The sequence below is a fragment of the Geotrypetes seraphini genome, chromosome 2 (genome assembly GCF_902459505.1).
Source record: "Geotrypetes seraphini chromosome 2, aGeoSer1.1, whole genome shotgun sequence".
In the NCBI taxonomy this organism is placed as follows: domain Eukaryota; kingdom Metazoa; phylum Chordata; class Amphibia; order Gymnophiona; family Dermophiidae; genus Geotrypetes; species Geotrypetes seraphini.
Window position 1 is genome coordinate 3,133,094 of NC_047085.1, and position 18,665 is coordinate 3,151,758.

The 18,665-nt window shown below is 46.6% G+C and overlaps 1 protein-coding gene across 1 annotated transcript in view; it reads left to right on the forward strand.

Moving 5' to 3' along the window:
- Positions 1-10,720: 10,720 nt before the first annotated feature.
- Positions 10,721-18,665, forward strand: part of BOP1 (BOP1 ribosomal biogenesis factor) — a 204,715-nt gene continuing 196,770 nt past the window's right edge. Inside the window, exons 1-2 of the mRNA XM_033934857.1 lie at positions 10,721-10,881; positions 12,725-12,931. Coding sequence (XP_033790748.1) covers positions 10,819-10,881; positions 12,725-12,931 — 270 coding nt within the window. The 5' untranslated portion in view covers positions 10,721-10,818. The remainder of the gene's footprint in view (positions 10,882-12,724; positions 12,932-18,665) is intronic.

Consider the following 18,665-nt stretch of genomic DNA (forward strand, 5'->3'; position numbering starts at 1 on the left):
TTCAGCGAGCTGAAAAAGAACAGGCGCTCAGCTTGGCGAAAACTTTCAAGATGTCATTCAAGGCATCAGCCATGTAATCCACTCCGGAGATAAGAAAATCCAAATCATGGAGCACCAGTGTCAGGATTATGTCGCAGCTTGGAATGGCATGCCCCAGACACGTGGCTGAATCAAATAGACGCTTAAGGATGAAATCCATGCATCAGTCCTGGACATTCTTTAGTACCCCCCCACCCCCCATCACTGGGGAGAGATGTGCACTTGGTGACCTGTGCCACTGAAGAATCCACCTTCGGAGAAACAAAGTGCTTGTTAAATCCATTCACCATGGGATAAAGCTGCACCATGGCCCAAGTACATTTCAAGGGACCCTCCCGGAGTGTCCCAGATGTAAGAATCCGAACAATTTCAGAATGATCACGAAAAGAGGCAGATTGTTGCCTATGGTCACTCATGAGAAAACATTCAGCAATGACCGGCTGTTCCGACTGCAGCTTCAATTCCTGAGAAATTCAGAAATTAAATCCATAAGGTGCGTGGGTTTAAAGAATCAGCACATCGTGGGGTCCTCCCCCAAATCACGGGCTTCACTTGAGTTTGGAACCTGGAGATCCGCTAGATTTGCCACATCCATGGCTGCCACAGTGCCACCCTGCGAAAGCAGAGGAATGGAAAGTGTGTCTGGTGCAACTGTGGGCAGAGTCAACATACTCCCCAGTACCCCCACAGTAAGTCAAGAAGACAGACCCTGGTCCCTCGAAGCAGAGGTCCCTGTGACCGGTAGAGGTCAGTGGAAGGGAAAAAAGGCAAAGACTTTTTAACTAAGTATGCCTGATAAAGTATATTCACAAATTCTGAGGGAAAACCATCCTCTGCGGCAGGAGCCGAGTTCCGTGTCTCAGATTTGGAATGCCTGGAAGATTTAGGTTTATTGCCGGAGCCAATTTTGAGGGATTCAGGGCAGAAGGCACTTGAAGATCCTCCCCGGAGTTTAAAGGCACCGCATTTGAGTAAACCTCGCCCCCCCTCACAGGCTGCAGCGCACGTGGAACAGGCTGCGTATCCGACAGCCATCCGCCCTAAATGAGGCATGAATGCAACCCACCCTGCCCTGGGAATGTCATCTATGTGGTTTTTTTTTCAAAAATGAATCTGGCAAGTATGAAAAATAACTTTAAAATCAAATCTGGAAAAATCCAAGATGCCCACTGAAGGCCTGTTTTGACTAAAAATAATCTGGGAAAACCACAGAGAACTCTCAAAAACAGAGATTTTAGGATGGGGGGAAGGGCATAGGGCATACAGGGAAACCATCTAAAAACCCCTTTTTAAAGAACTCCCAAAATCTCTGATTCACAGAAACAGGTGCCGACAGAAACACTGCAGCTTGTACATACTGAACATAAGAATTGCCGCTGCTAGGTCAGATCAGTGGTCCATCGTGCCCAGCAGTCCGCTCACGTGGCAGCCTTCTGATCCCATTGGTTAAAGCTACAGCCTCAGCACCCCGAGGTTGTGGGTTCAAACCCATGCTGCTCCTTGTGACCCTGGGCAAGTCACCCAATCCCCCATTGCCCAGATACATTAGAAAGATTGTGAGCCCACCAGGACAGATGGCAAAATGCTTGTATCCGAAATAAAGTAATGTAAACTGTTCTAGGCTCTCCTGGGAGAACAGTATAGAAAATTGAATAAATAAATAAATAAATACATTTCTCCCTCGGTATTCGTGGGGGATGGGTGCAAAGCCGGACCGCAAAGTGGAAAAAATTGCGAATATGTTTTCGGCCGGTTCTGACCCACCCCCGCCTCATTCCAGACCTTCCCGCCTCCCTCCTGGCATCCCAGACCTTACCTGGTGGTCTAGCAGGCTTTCGGGGCAGGAGCAATCTTCCTACACTCCTGCCCCAAACAGATCACTCATAGTATTTATGCCATGTAGATGTTTATATGTCTCTATCATATTTCCCCTCTCCTTCCTTTCCTCCAAAGTCTGTCCCCATATAGCTTATGACATAGGCCACTGACCATTTTAATAGCCTTCCTCTGGACTGACTCCATCCTTTTTATATCTTTTTGAAGGTGTGACCTCCAAGCTCCCCCTCCTGATTCGGGGTTTCCCCACTCGTGAATTCGGTTATTCGTGATTTTTTTGCCCCTTGTTTTTTAATGGAGAAACGTGCCCTGGACATCCCCCAGACCTTACCTGGTGGTCTAGCAGTGACACGGGGCAGGAGCAATCTTCCTATACTCCTGCCCCGTACAGAGCCGTCATGGCAGCCATTTTGATGAGGGCTCTCCACGGGCAGAAGCGTAGGAAGATCGCTCCTGTCCTGCATCACCGCTAGACCACCAGGTAAGGTCAGGATGCAGGAGAGAGGCGGGGGTGGGTCAGAGCCATCCCCCCAAATTATTCATGATTTTGTCCTATTCACGGGCTGGCTCTGCCCCTAACCCCCGCTAATATTGAGGGTCTGCTGCATACAATATTCTAAATGAGGTCTCACCAGTCTTATACAGGAGCATCAATAGCTCTTTTTAGCCAAGGGAGCATGTTCTCACATGTGGAACGCACTGCCGGAGGTTGTGATAGGACAGAGTATACTACGGGGTTTTAAAGAAGGATTGGATAAATTCTTGAAAGATAGGGGGATTGAGGGATACAGATAGAGGTAGAGATGGGATATAGAGAGAGTATATATAGAAACCAAGGGGGATTTAAGGGTTCAGACAAAGATCACCGTACAGGTCATGGGCCTGATGGGCCGCCGCGGGTGCAGACTGCTGGGCGCGATGGACCTCTAGTCTGACCCAGCAGAGGCAACTTCTTATGTTCTTATCCACAGAGCCCAGGACGGACAGTGCATGCGCCGGTGCTTTCTCACTCATTGGACCATCAGTTCTCAGTCAAACTTCTGCATTTGAGTGCCTTCCCATTCATTTGCTATTTTATTTATAAGTTTATATACCGCCTACATGCTAGATGGTTTACAGAATTAAAATATACATAAAATCAACATCAAAATACTGTATTAAAAAATTAAAGATAAATTCTTCTATGCTAAAATCAAACAGATACATCACAGAAATGTTTTTTTCTTTCATTTTAGTAATTTTTTTTATTTGATTATCAGATAGAAAACAGAGGGTAGGGTTAAATGGTCATTTTTCTCAATGGAGGAGAGTAAACAGTGGAGTGCCGCAGGGGTCTGTACCGGGACCGGTGCTATTTAACTAATTTATAAATGATCATGACGAGTGAGGTGATTAAATTTGCAGATTACACTAAACTGTTCAAAGTTGATGAAAAGCATGCAGATTGTGAAAAATTGCAGGCGGACCTTAGGAAATTGGAAAACTGGGCATCCAAATGGCAGATGAAATTTAATGTGGACAAATGCAAAGTGATGCACATTGGGAAGAATAACCTGAAACAGTTACCGGATGCTAGGATGCACCTTGGGAATTAGCGCCCAAGGAAAGGATCTGGGTATCATTATAGACAATACGATAAAACCTTCTGTCCAATGTGCAGCGGCGGCCAAAAAAGCAAACAGGATGCTGGGAATTATTAAAAAAGGGATGGTTAACAAGACTAAGAATGTCATAATGCCCCTGTATCGCTCCATGGTGCGACCTCACCTGGAGTATTGCGTTCAATTCTGGTCTCCTTATCTCAAGAAAGATATGTCACTACAAAAGGTACAAAGAAGAGTGACCAAGATAGTAAAGGGGATGGAACTCCTCTTGTATGAGGAAAGACTAAAATGGTTAGGGCTCTTCAGCTTGGAAAAGAGACAGCTGAGGGGAGATATGATTGAAGTCTACAAAATCCTGAGTGGAGTAGAATAGGTACAAGTGGATCGATTTTTCACTCTGTCAAAAATTACAAAGACTAGGGGACACTCGATGAAGTTACAGGGAAATAGTTTTAAAACCAATAGGAGGAAAAAATTTTTCAGAGAATAATTAAGCTCTGGAACACGTTGCCAGAGGATGCAGTAAGATCGGATAGCGTAGCTGGTTATAAGAAAGGTTTGGACAAGTTCCTGGAGGAAAAGCCAATAGTCTGTTATTGAGAAAGACACGGGGGAAGCCACTGCTTGCCCTGTATAGGTAGCATGGAATATTGCTACATCTTAGGTTTTGGCCAGGTACTAGTGACCTGGATTGGCCACCGTGAGAATGGGCTACTGGGTTTGATGGACCATTGTTCTGACCCAGAAAGGCTATTCTTATGTTCTGGTATCATTCTGGACTCATCTCTCACATTCCATGATCAGATAAACTGATTTTTTAGTCTACGTATGCTGAGGAAAGTTAGATCACTATTCCATCAAGAACACTACTCAGTGCTGGTTCAGTCTATTATGCTTGCCCAGATGGATTACTGGAATTCTGTTTATGCGGGCATCAAACAGGGCAGTCTAAAGCGACTGCAGATAATACAGAATACGGCGGCAAAACTCATTTTTGGGAAGAGAAAGCACGACCATGTCTCTCCCTTGTTGAGAAAGCTTCACTGGCTTCCGGTTCGTTTTAGGATTCAGTTTAAGTGTGCATGTATTGGCTTCAATTTTCTTTATGGAATTTTTGATCCTTTTGTTCCCTTACATTGGAATACTTCTAGATTTTGCCACTCGAGTATTATACAGAAATATAAACTATCGTTCCCTTCTCTTAAGGGAATTAAATCTAAACTCCTTAAGTTAGATTGATAGGTCATCTACAACAATTCCGCAAAGTTCTAAAAACATTGTTTTCACAATATCTTAATGACTTATCTTCTGAATCTACAAACTAATAGTGTTTTAACATCTTCTTCTCATGTTCACATTTTATATGTTACCTGATTTCATTTATTCATCATATTTTCCATAAACATGTCAAGTATCCACTTGTACAGAAAGATGAAGTACAAGAAGAATGGTACCTCATCCTCCCCGTGGAAACCGACATGTGGAGTCCCACAAGGCTCCCCCCTATCTCCTATCCTCTTCAACATTTATATGTCCTCCCTGAACCTCCTCCACCTTTCCCCCCTAGAAACACTCTACACTTACGCAGACGATATCCTGGTCCTCCTCGAGACCGACGCAAACCTCACCAATCTCACAGCAAACATCACTTCATGCATAACCAACCTTCAATCCTGGGCCCTCGCTGTACAAATGAAACTGAATGAGTCCAAAACCAAACTACTTTGGCTTGGCCCTAAACTTGATCATCTACCCACTTCCATCCCACTGCCCACAGGCTCCTCTCTACAACTGGAGTTCTCTAGCAAAGTCCTGGGCATCACCATAGATTCCTCGCTATCCTTCAACGACCACCTCAATTCCCTGATAAAAAAATGCTTTTACAGCCTTCACATGCTGAGGAAAGTGAGGTCCTGCTTCCACCAAAAACACTTTGCCGTGCTCGTACAGTCCATCATCCTCTCCAGATTGGATTATTGCAATTCCATTTACCTTAGCTTAACAAAGAAAAGCCTCCACAGACTCCAACTAATCCAGAACACAGCGGCCAAACTTATCTTCTCAAAAAGTAAATTTGACCATGTCTCTCCGCTCCTGTCCAAGCTCCACTGGCTTCCTGTCATCTCCAGGGTCCACTTTAAATGTGCCTGCTTAACCTTCAAGATCCTCCACGGCATCCTTCCACCTCTTATTCCTCTATCCTGGAATTCCTCAAATCCATTCTTCACTAGATCCACGCAAAAACTAAAATTATCCCTCCCCTCCTTAAAAGGTATCTCCCTCGTTGGTAAACTCGGTTCCTCCCTCCACTTCAGAATCGCTCAGTTATGGAATAGTTTCCCTTCCCCTCTCCGCAACTTGAGCCCCCTTCTACCATTCCGTAAGCTTCTGAAGACCTGGCTCTTCTCCAAAACGTAACCTCATCCCCTCCCTAGTATTATCACACCTAACCTCTCTTCTTACCTACTTCTATAAATCTATTGGAGTTCCGTTCCTTCCCTAACCATGTAAACCGTGTCGAGCTCCACCTGTGGAGATGTTGCGGTATATAAACCCAAGATTTAGTTTAGTTTAGAAGTTAAGTAAGAAAACAAACATTACAAGTTGTAATAATATACACATAACCCTAATAAGAAATTAAGCTTAACTTCAGCTCAAGTCCTCAATACCTAGATCCAAGAAGTTTAATCAGCGAGCACTACTAAAAACTAACCAAGAAAAAAAGAAGAAAACAGGAAATTCAATCAGCTGAAGGAAATGTCCAAATTAAACATTAAGCACTCATGCTATTCCTGCATTCAGGCGAGCAGCCAACAAAAAGGTTGTCAGTTGAGTAGGATCAAAGAAAACATATTTTTCCATTTGATACTATATCACACATTTACATGGGTGATGAAGAAAAAAAGTTGCTCCAAGAGCAGTAACTCCCAGTTTTAGGATCAAAAATTCACGACGACGTTTTTGAGTGTCTCGTGCCAGATCTGGAAACATTTGTATTTTAAATCCAAGGAATTATTTTAGTTTATTTTTGAAGAAAAGTCTGACTAACCAGTTTTTATCTGGTGCTAGGGTTACTGTAAGGAATAATGTTGCCGGTGTTTCCATTTCCCTATCTGAACGTTCCAACATCATTGAAATGTTTAGTGGCTGCTGATCATGGGTGGGACATGGTCATACCGGGTTACAACTTGCTTCGCCGGGACAGAGAAGGCAGATTGGGAGGAGGTGTAGCATTATATACTAAAGATGACATTAAGGTCACAAGAATCTCAGATGTCCAATACACTGGAGAATCCCTTTGGGTTAATTTGGCCAGAGGGAAGGACAAATGCTTGTATCTTGGCGTAATTTACAGACCCCCAAGACAACAGGTTGACCTGGATATGGAAATAATCGGGGATATAGAAAATATCACCTTGCGTGGGGACACAGTATTGTTAGGTGACTTCAACATGCCTGATGTGGATTGGGATACACTAACCTCCGATTCTGGCAGCAACAGGAGGCTATTAAACTCTATGAAAGGAGCTGGTCTGAAGCAACTGGTGTTAGACCCAACAAGGGATCAGGCAATACTGGACCTATTACTTACCAACGGAGAAAGTGTCACAGAGGTCTCGGTGGGCGACACATTGGCCTCCAGTGACCACAACATGGTATGGTTCAATCTTAGGAAAGGTTTCACTAAATCTAACACGCTGACCAAGGTCCTCAAATTCAAGGACACAAACTTCCAAGACATGGGTTCCTTTGTTCACCAGGCGCTACAAAGCCAAGCAAAAACCGATAGCGTGGAAGAAATGTAGTCGACTTTGAAAGCCACCATACAAGAAGCGACAAACCGCTATGTTAAATTAGTAAGTAAGCGGCGAAGAAACAACAAGCCGCAATGGTTCACTGCGGAGATCTCGGACCTCATCAAGGAAAAGAAAAAAGCTTTCATCTCTTACAAACAATCGGGGAAACAAGACTCTAGGGCAGACTACCTGACCAAGTCAAAAGCAGTCAAAACAGCAGTCAGGGAGGCTAAATTTCACATGGAGGAGTCTCTGGTAAAGAACATCCAGAAGAGAGATAAATCCTTCTTCAGGTATATCAGTGATAGAAGTAAAAACTCTGGCGGGATTGTACGTCTAAGGAAACCAAACGGAGACTATGTGGAAAAGGATTCCGAAAAAGCCCAGCTATTAAATGAATACTTCAGCTCAGTCTTCACCCGTGAAGCGCCGGGGATTGGCCCTCAACTACAGACAAGGGCAGACTCAGTTGACCCATTTAGTAACTTCGAATTCACGCCCAGCAGTGTCTACGATGAGCTGTCAAAACTCAAGGTTAACAAGGCAATGGGGCCTGACAACCTACACCCCAGGGTGCTTAGGGAGTTGAGTGATGTCTTGGCAGAGCCACTGTCGGCACTCTTCAACCTCTTCCTTAGTACGGGAAGCGTCCCGTTGGACTGGAGGACGGCTAACGTCATTCCACTCCACAAGAAAGGCTCAAAGATGGAGACAGCAAACTACAGACCAGTGAGTCTAACATCTATAGTGAGCAAACTTATGGAAACTCTGATCAAACGACAATTGGATAAGATCCTGGATGAGGAAAATCTACGGGACCCCCGTCAACATGGATTTACTAAGGGAAGATCATGTCAATCCAACCTGATCAGCTTCTTTGACTGGGTGACGGGGAAGCTGGATGTTGGGGAGTCCCTGGACATCGTGTACCTGGACTTTAGCAAAGCATTCGATAGCGTACCACACCGCAGGTTGCTGAACAAGATGAGTTCTATAGGATTAGGTGACACATTGACGAAATGGGTTAGGAACTGGCTTGGTGGTAGGCTTCAAAGGGTAGTGGTGAACGGCACCCCCTCAGAAATGACGGAGGTGATCAGTGGAGTGCCACAGGGTTCGGTCTTGGGACCGACCCTATTCAACATCTTTATAAGAGACTTGGCAGAAGGGCTTCGAGGTAAAATAGCATTATTCGCCGATGACGCCAAACTAAGTAATGTAGTGGGAAAATGCACAACGGACGAAGATTCAATGCCCGACAACATGATGCACGACCTACTCCTACTGGAGCGCTGGTCTAGGACCTGGCAACTCAGCTTCAATGCCAAAAAATGCAAAGTCATGCACCTAGGCAACCACAATCCATACAAGACTTATACTCTTAATGGTGAGATCCTAACAAGAACGGTTGCAGAACGGGACTTGGGGGTGATCGTCAGTGAGGACATGAAGGCTGCCAGCCAGGTAGAGCAGGCCTCATCCAAGGCAAGACAGATCCTAGGTTGCATTCGCAGGGGTTTCGTCAGCCGTAAGTCATTATGCCATTGTATAGATCCATGGTGAGGCCCCACCTGGAATACTGTGTGCAATTCTGGAGACCACATTATCGCAAAGATGTGCTGAGATTGGAGTCGGTTCAGAGACTGGCCACCCGGATGGTCTCGGGACTCAAAGATCTCCCGTACGAAGAGAGGTTAGACAAACTGCGGCTATACTCGCTTGAGAAGCGCAGAGAGAGGGGGGGACATGATTGAGACGTTCAAGTATCTCACGGGCCGCATTGTAGCGGAAGAAGATATCTTCTTTTTCAAGGGACCCATGGCAACAAGAGGGCATCCGTGGAAAATCAGAGGCGGGAAACTACGAGGTGACACCAGGAAATTCTTTTTCACTGAAAGGATGGTTGATCGCTGGAATAGTCTTCCACTGCAGGTGATTGAGGCCAGCAGCGTGCCTGATTTTAAGGCCAAATGGGATCGACACATGGGCTCTATTCACTAGGCAAAGGTAGGGGAGGGTCATTAGGGTGGGCAGACTAGATGGGCCGTGGCCCTTATCTGCCGTCTATTTCTATGTTTTTGTGATTTTTGGTGTTCTTCTTCTTTTCGTGTAGGCAAATAGTAGACCTGGGTAAATGGTGGCAACAATTCTTCTGCAATTTCCAATACTTTCATCATATAGCGTTTTAACATGTTTCTAGGAGATATTTAATTTTTGTTCCAATTGAAGCAATTGAGGCTTAATTGATTTAGCCAGATCTGCCACAAGATCCCAAAGGTCATCCAGAGTTACCTCTCGGGGTTTCTCAAATGTAATGGAAAGTTTTTCAGTCTCAATGTTTGTGTTCACATCAACTGCCCTCTCCTCCTATTGGTGACTCTCCCTATTGCAATTCACCCTTTTATTGATTAAAGCCTCAGGCTCCACTGGACTCTCCTGCCGATGAAGAGAGTCCAACCCCAAGCTCCCCTCTCTGATATCCGAAGCCTCCAGGGAGAAGAGCTCACCGCCTTCCGACTGCTCCTCCACCTGCGGGGAGCTGGCAGTCTGAGAAAGAGGGGGAGGTGCTCTGGCATCAGGGCTCAACGTGATCTCCAGTCCCAGAGAAACCACCTGTGTCTTGCTGCAGGATGCCTTCAACGGGGATGCCAACGCTGCCACCGACACTTCCTGCTTCTGGTGCAGAAGCTCGTCGATGCTACCGAGCCTGGCTGGACCGGAACGCTGCGAGGCTCAAGCGGCGCTACAGCCTCTCCTTTTCAGCATTTCAAGGTAAAAATTCTTCTTAGAAACAGGAAGTCAGATTCATGCTCGAACCTGGACGCTCAGCTAACTGTTCCTTCCGCCATCTTGGATCCGTCCTCTGATTTTAATTATTTGTGAACTGAGTCGAGCTCTACCACGAGATGACCCGGTATATAAACCGAAGATTAGACTAGACTAGACTAGACTTTTTACCAATTTTCTATTTTGTGCTTTTGGCCTCATCCCAGAGGGGAGATATGATAGAGATGTTTAAATACCTACGTGGAGTAAATGCGCATGAGTCGAATCTCTTTCAATTGAAAGGAAGTTCTGGAATGAGAGGGCATAGGATGAAGTTAAGAGGTGATGGGCTTAGGAGTAATGATTAGAAATACTCCTTTACAGACAAAGCGTCTGAATTCAAGAAAGCCTGGGAGAGGAGGAGTTGCTGAAGGGCCACTTGGCCTTCATCTACCATCTCACAGAAGCCACTCCGAAAAAGAGATGCCCGGGAAAGCCAGAGTGAGGCTTGCAACGCAACGGGAGCGGCTCCTGGAGCACCAGAACGAGGCTTGAAAGCTATTACACCTCCAGAATGAGGCCTGGGACGCACTGGGAGCTCCAGAATGAGGCAGGAGCTAAGAGAGCCCTAGAATAAGGCTGGCACTTCACACAGACAGCCGTTTCCTGTTCCGGTGTGGGCGTGGCTTTGGTGTCTCTGCGCTCTCCGATTGGTCGCTCTAAGTCGTGCACGTGCGTCTGTAGCTGCTGGAGACGGGGCTGCTGTGTCTGCACTCATGAGGACTCCCGCTCGACCCAAGAGGAAAGAAGAGGAGGAGGAGGAGGAGGAGGAGGAGAAGGTGCTGCTCACTTACAAGGAGATAGGCGCCCAGGCGCGTGCCTGGCCGAGGGTGTCCACATCTGGGTTCGCGGCTGGGTGAGGGTGGCCACATCTGGGCTTGTGCCTGGGCAAAGGCAAGGCTGTTTACATCTAGGCTCATGCCTAGGTGAAGGTGTCCACGGCTGGGCTCGCGCCAGGGTGAGGGTTGTCCACATCTGGGCTTGCGCCAGGTTGAGGGTGTCCACATCTGGGCTCGCGCCAGGGTGAGGGTGTCCACGGCTGGGCTCGCGCCAGGGTGAGGGTGTCTACATCTGGGCTCGCGCCTGGGTGAGGGTGTCCACATCTGGGCTTGTGCCTGGGCAAAGGCAAGGCTGTTTACATCTAGGCTCATGCCTAGGTGAAGGTGTCCATGGCTGGGCTCACGCCAGGATGAGGGTGTCTACATCTGGGCTCGCGCCTGGGCAAATGCAAGGGTGTTTACATCTAGGCTCATGCCTAGGTGAAGGTGTCCACGGCTGGGCTCGCGCCAGAATGAGTGTCCACATCTGGGCTCGCGCCTGGGTGAGGGTGTCCACATCTGGGCTTGTGCCTGGGCAAAGGCAAGGCTGTTTACATCTAGGCTCATGCCTAGGTGAAGGTGTCCACGGCTGGGCTCGCGCCAGGGTGAGGGTGTCCACGTCTGGGCTCGCGCCTGGGTGAGGGTTGTCCACATCTGGGCTTGCACCTGGGTGAGGGTTGTCCACATCTGAGCTAGCGCCAGGTTGAGGGTGTCCACATCTGGGCTCGCGCCAGGGTGAGGGTGTCCACATCTGGGCTTATGCCTGGGCAAATGCAAGGGTGTTTACATCTAGGCTCATGCCTAGGTGAAGGTGTCCATGGCTGGGCTTGCGCCAGGATGAGGGTGTCCACATCTAGGCTCGCGCCTGGGTGAGGGTGTCCACATCTGGGCTCATGCCTGGTCAAAGGCAGAGGTGTTCACGTCTGGGCTCATACCAAGGTGAGGGAGTTTGCGCAAGTGTGAGAGTGTCCACATCTGGGTTTGCGCCACGGTGAGGGTGTCCATGTCTGGGCTCACGCCAGGGTGAGGGTGTCCACGTCTGGGCTCGCGCCAGGTTGAGGGTGTCCACATCTGGGCTCGCGCCAGGGTGAGGGTGTCCACATCTGGGCTTATGCCTGGGCAAATGCAAGGGTGTTTACATCTAGGCTCATGCCTAGGTGAAGGTGTCCATGGCTGGGCTTGCGCCAGGATGAGGGTGTCCACATCTAGGCTCGCGCCTGGGTGAGGGTGTCCACATCTGGGCTCATGCCTGGTCAAAGGCAGAGGTGTTCACGTCTGGGCTCATACCAAGGTGAGGGAGTTTGCGCAAGTGTGAGAGTGTCCACATCTGGGTTTGTGCCACGGTGAGGGTGTCCATGTCTGGGCTCACGCCAGGGTGAGGGTGTCCACGTCTGGGCTCGCGCCAGGGTGAGGGTTGTCCACATCTGGGCTCGCGCCAGGGTGAGGGTTGTCCACATCTTGGCTCGCGCCAGGGTGAGTGTCCACATCTGGACTCGCGCATGGGGGAGGGTGTCCACATCTGGGCTTGCGCCTGGGGGATGGTGTCCACATCTGGGTTCGTGCCTGGTCAAAGGTAAAGGTGTTCACGTCTGGGCTCATGCCAAGGTGAGGGAGTTTGTGCCAGTGTGAGGGTGTCCACGTCTGTGCTCGCACCAGGGTGAGGGTTGTCCACATCTGGGCTCGCACCAGGGTGAGTGTTGTCCATGTCTGGGCTCGCGCCAGGGTGAAGATGACCACGTTTGGGCTTGCGTCTGTGCAAGGATGAGGGTGTCTGCATCTGACTTGCTCTTTTTCAACTTTTCAGCTGCCTCTTTTTGATCCCTCGGATGAGAAGGTCGGCGATGTGGACAGTGAAGACCTGACAGACAGTGAGGAGAGCCTGTTCTCGGGTCTGGAGGACTCTGCCAGTGACAGTAGTGATGAAGGTGCAGAGGCCTCCCTTAGTAATAATGATAAAAAGGAAGATGCTAGTGAGGAGGACAATGATGGAACTGACAGGCAAAAGCTAAAGGTGAGTGTGGTTTGTGAATCTAGGTGGAGGGGACTTTAACCTTGCAGGTGTTTATTTTTATACTGTTTCTGGATATATGAAATGCTCTACTGTATAGTGGTGAAAAGTATTTAGTCCTTTCCTGAGGCGTATATGAGGTAGTGGGAGATGGTTACATACACAAAGTCTCCCAAGAAGCAGGAATGGATCAACTGTGACTTCTTTTCTAAGCACTAGGCCACTGTCTTTCTCTTAGCATGGAAAGATGGCGAGGGAGGAGGTGGGACCCCTGGATGAGGGAGACAAGAAAGGAGTGGTAAAGTAGGAAAAGGAGGTGGCAGACACATTCTTCTCATCGGTCTTCACAAAAGAGGACACATCCGGAAAAAATCTTCAAGGGGGATCAAGAGGAAAAATTATTGTCAATGGAGGTGAGCCTCGAAGACATACTCAAACAGATAGATAGATTAAAAACTGAGAAATCTCCGGGACCAGACGGAATCCATCCAAGAATACTGAAAGAGCTCAGAGACGAAATAGCGGAGTTACTACAGCAGATTTGCAACCTATCCTTGAAAACAGAGGTAATCCCGAAGGACTGGAGGATAGCAAATGTTACACCTATCTTCAAAAAGGGATCTAGAGGTGACCTGGGGAACTACAGACCGGTGAACATAACCTTAGTTCCGGGGAAGATGGCCGAATCATTAATCAAGGACAGCATCAATGAGCATATAGAAAGAAATAATCTGTTGAGAACCAGCCAGCAAGGTTTCTGTAAAGGAAGATCTTGCCAAACGAACCTACTGCACTTCTTTGAGGGAATAAACAAACAATTGGACAAAGGTGACCCCATAGACATCATATATCTGGACTTCCAAAAAGCCTTCGACAAGATACCCCACGAGCGCCTACTAAGGAAACTGTGGAACCACAAGGTGGAAGGGGACTTGCACAAATGGATCAGAAATTGGCTGGCGGACAGGAAACAGAGGGTAGGAGTAAAGGGACACTATTCTGACTGGAAAGGAGTCACGAGTGGTGTCCCGCAGGGGTCATTGCTGGGACCACTGCTGTTCAATATATTCATAAATGACCTAGAAGTAGGGAAGAAGTGCGAAGTTATAAAATTCGCGGACGACACAAAACTCTCCAGTAGGGTTACAACTGTTGAGGAATGTAAAGAACTACAAAGGGACCTGAACAAACTGAGTGAATGGGCAAATAAATGGCAAATGAGCTTCAATGTAGAGAAATGCAAAGTCTTGCACATAGGGAAAGGGAATCAGATGTACAACTACACGATGGGAGGGATGGTATTGGGGGTAAGCAACCTAGAAAAGGACTTGGGGACTTTGGTGGGCACAATGCGCAGCGGCCTCAAAGAAGGCGAACAGAATGTTGGGCATTATCAAAAATGGAATCACTACCAGAACCAAGGAAGTTATCCTCCCGCTGTATAGGGCGATGGTGCGACCGCATCTGGAGTACTGCGTTCAGTACTGGTCGCCGTACCTTAAGAAGGATATGGCGATATTCGAGAGGGTCCAGAGAAGAGCAACAAGAATGATAAAGGGCATGGAAAACCTTTCATATGCTGAAAGGCTGGAGAAGCTGGGGCTCTTTTCTCTGGAAAATTGGAGACTTAGAGGGGACATGATAGAAACTTACAAGATCATGAAGGGTATAGAGAAGGTAGAGAGGGACAGATTCTTCAGACTGGCAGGGGCAACAAGAACAAGAGGGCACTCAAAAAAATTGAAGGGAGACAGATTCAGAACAAATGCTAGGAAGTTCTTCTTCACTCAGAGGGTGGTGGATACCTGGAATGTGCTTCCAGAGGAGGTGGTAGAGCAGAGTATGATTTTGTGTTTCAAAAAGGGATTGGACGAGTTCCTGAAGGAAAAGGGGATTGAAGGGTATAATTAGAGGGGTACTATACAGGATAAAATGTCTTAGTAAAGGATCACTTTCAGGTCATTGACCTGGTGGGCTGCCGCAGGAGCGAACTGCTGGGCACGATGGACCTATGGTCTGACTCGGCAAAGGCGATGCTTATGTTTTTATGGTGAATTTACAGTACAGTCTCAGCAGATAGAGCCATGAGGAGTCTGGGCCACTAAATAATAGATTTGGACTTTGCATTGGTGAGGCTCTTGCAGTAACTCTGTAGCTTGAGGAGAAAGGGCTCTAGCACCAGCTGGACTGAATGCACAAAGTATGCCTTATGTGATTGCTCAAAGGCATTCTGGTTTTTTTTGGTATTTATATACCACTTATCAAGGTTCTCTAGACAGTTTACAATCAGGTACTCAAGCATTTTCCCTATCTGTCCTGGTGGGCTCACAATCTATCTAATGTATCTGGGACAATGGAGGATTGAGTGATTTGCCCACGGTCACAAGGAGCAGTGCGGGATTTGAACCAACAACCTCAGGGTGCTGAGGCTGTAGCTTTAGCCACTAGGCCACTCCTTCTTCCTGTAGGTATCTTCTGTGATAGTGTGTGGGATTTAGTTTATTTTAATTTTAGTTTAGCAGGGAAAACACCCTCCAGGGATTCAAGACATTGAAAGAGACTTGTCTCATATGCATTTGTCACATAGGTATTTTGACAAGTTCCTGCTGAACCAGAATGTACACAGGTAAGGCTAGACTCAAATAGGGCACTGGTCTTTGACCTAAGGGCCGCCCCGCCGCGTGAGGGGACTGCTGGGCACGATGGACCACTGGTCTGACCCAGCAGCGGCAATTCTTATGTTCTCTCCTGTTGAAACGCCTATCATATATTCTAAGCGTTTTACATTGTTAAAAATAAGGGGGAGACTTACAAGGGCATATTGACGAGACAAATTTGGACTAGACACGAAAACAATGGGCAAGTAGATGAAATACAAAAATTACCAAGAAAGGCCACATAAAAAGGAAAGAACATGAAGAGGGGGGGAAGGAATGGGTCCTAATTAATAAGGAAAAGATGCTTTTTGAGAAGAAAAAAAAATATATGTAAATATGTATATCTATCTATCTATATCTAGGAGGGGAAAGAAAAAAGTTATTACTCAAAGGCGTTTTTTAAAAGGAAACATTTGAGTCCGCCTTTGAATTTATCTGTTTTCGGCCCTCAAGGTATTTGGTAGGGAATTCCAGATTGATGGGGCTGTGACTGAGAAGGAAGTGGTTCGACGAGTGCCGATAATTTTTAAGGAGGGGATGTCAAGGAGTTGTTGAGAAATTGATCTTAAAGCTCGGGGGGGGGGTTCATAACAGATAAGAATCTTATCAATTAAAGCTGGTTTATTAGATTGTAGGGTTTTGAATGTGAGGATAGCTGTTTTGTAGGTTATTCTGTGGGGAATCGGGAGCTAATGGGCGTTTTTTAGTAAAGGTGTGACATGGTCATATTTCCTGAAATTAGTTATAACTTTTATGGCAGAATTTTGGATTAGTTGAATGCATCTGATCTCTTTTTGACACAAACCTTTGTATAATAAATTGCAGTAATCTATTTTTGAAATGATGAGAGAATGAATAAGAATATTTAAAGATTGTTGGTCCAGAATGGTTGCAAGAGCTCTTATCATTCGTAGCTTGTAGAAACAATTTTTAAGTACTGTAGAAATTTGTGGGCGATACGTTATCTATTAGAATGTTATCTATTAGAACACCTAGAATTTTTGTTGTACTGACTAGTTCAGTTGTTGTTGATGGCCAAAGGTGCTATGAGTTAAGATCTTCAGTCAATCTCTGGCTTTTATACTTTCTCAACTATGGAATGAATTCCCCTTAATTCTGAGGAGCCCCAGTTCTTTCCAATCTTTCCGCAAACTTCTAAAAATTTTTCTTTTTGCCAAACATTTTGAAACTTTTGCTATTACTTTCTTTAATTTTTATTTAATCATAAACTTTCTTTAGTTTTAATCTAATTGTTGTAAACCGAGTCGAGCTTCCTTAGGTTGACGACCTGGTATATAAAGTTAAGCTTTAATTTAGTTTAAGAGCGGTCTGTAAAATAGGAAGTAAACCATGCTAGGGTTTGATTAGAAATACCAACCTTTTAAGTAGTAATTCATGATCTATTGCAGTGTTTTTCAACCTTTTTACACCCGTGGACCGGCAGAAATAAAAGAATTATTTTGTGGACCGGCAAACTACTAGGACTAAAATTTATAAACTCCATTTCTGCCCATCTCCGTGAACTCGGTCCCCATAAATCATCTGATCCCATCCACACAAGCCTCAGTTATGATTTTATATTGAATGTATTTTATTAAAGTATAAAAAGAAACAATATTCTGTACAATTGTCATTTTATAAATACAAATAATACAGAGCAAGGATCAACATAACCCCTTTCTCCCCTCCCCTTCACATATATCCCCTCTACTATCAAGAAAACTGAACAAGCCAAATTATTACAAAATGCTACACAGAAATATCATGCTAACAGAATACTGCAGTCACACATGACAGGAATAGTTTTAGGGGAGTGCAACTAGAGCAACTGCCCCTGTTCAGAGAGCGCCCTAAGCCAGCTGGAAGCTAAAGAAGCACTGCCTGGGCTTTGCAGTCCCCAGTTATGTCTAACACCAGCTCTAGCAGGATATATATTTCAAATCTGATATATTCTAATCACAAAATAGAAATAAAATTATTTTTTTCTACCTTTTGTCGTCTCTGGTTTCTGCTTTCATCTTCGTTTCACTCTCTTCCTTCCAGCGTCTGCCCTCTCTGTCTCTTCAATCCAGCATCTGCCCCTTCCATCCACTGTCTGTCCTCTCCCCTTTCCATATGGTATCTATCTTCTTTCTATGCCCCCCTCCCCTTTCCATCCAACCTGCGCCCCCTCTCTCCTTTTTACATGATTCATTCCAGCTTTACTGTTCTCTATTTTTAGCTCTCCTACACCAGATCTACCATCGTTATCCCTCTCTGCTTATTTTTCTGCTGACCCCTTCCTATCATCAATCTCTTTACTTTTTCATGCCTGTCTCTCCCCTTTCCCTCCTCTAATCTCCCTGCCAGCTGTTTCCTTCCTTTTTTTCTTCTCCCTTCCCTCCTCCTCCTGTCCAGCAGTAACTCTCTTCCCTTCCTCCCCTCCCAGCAGCATCTCTCCTCCCTCTCCAGTAGCAGCTGTCCCTTTTTATTCCCTTGCCCAGCAGCTTCCCAGACTCCTTTCCCTCCTCCCCTCCCAGCAGCATCTCTCCTCCCTCTCCAGTAGCAGCTGTCCCTTTTTTCCTTTGCCCAGCAGCTTCCCAGACTCCTTTCCCTCCTCCCCTCCAAGCAGCATCTCTCCTTCCGCTTCCCTCCATGTCCAGTAGCAGCTGTCCCTTTTTTTCCCCTTGCCCAGCAGCTTCCCAGACTCCTTTCCCTCCTCCCCTCCCAGCAGCATCTTTCCTTCTCCTTCCCTCCTTGTCCAGTAGCAGCTGTTCTTGTTTCCCCTTGCCCAGCAGCTTCCCAGACTCCAATAGTGGCTTTCTCCCCTCCCAGCAGCTCTCTTTACTTCCCAGTGCAGCGATTCAGGAAGGCAGCCTTGGGTCCTTTGTTGGGTCGTGCCGTCTCTGAGGAAAGAGGAAGTTGCATCATCAGAGGCAGCTGCGACTCAGCAAAAGCCCCGAGGCTGCCTTTGTGAATCGCTGCGCTGGGAAATAAAGGAGAGCTGCAGAGAGAGGAGAAAGCCACTGTCGGAGGCTCACCAAGATCTCTCCGGCCCAGCGTGGACTTCAGCTAATGATCTTGCCGGCCCTGCGCGGACC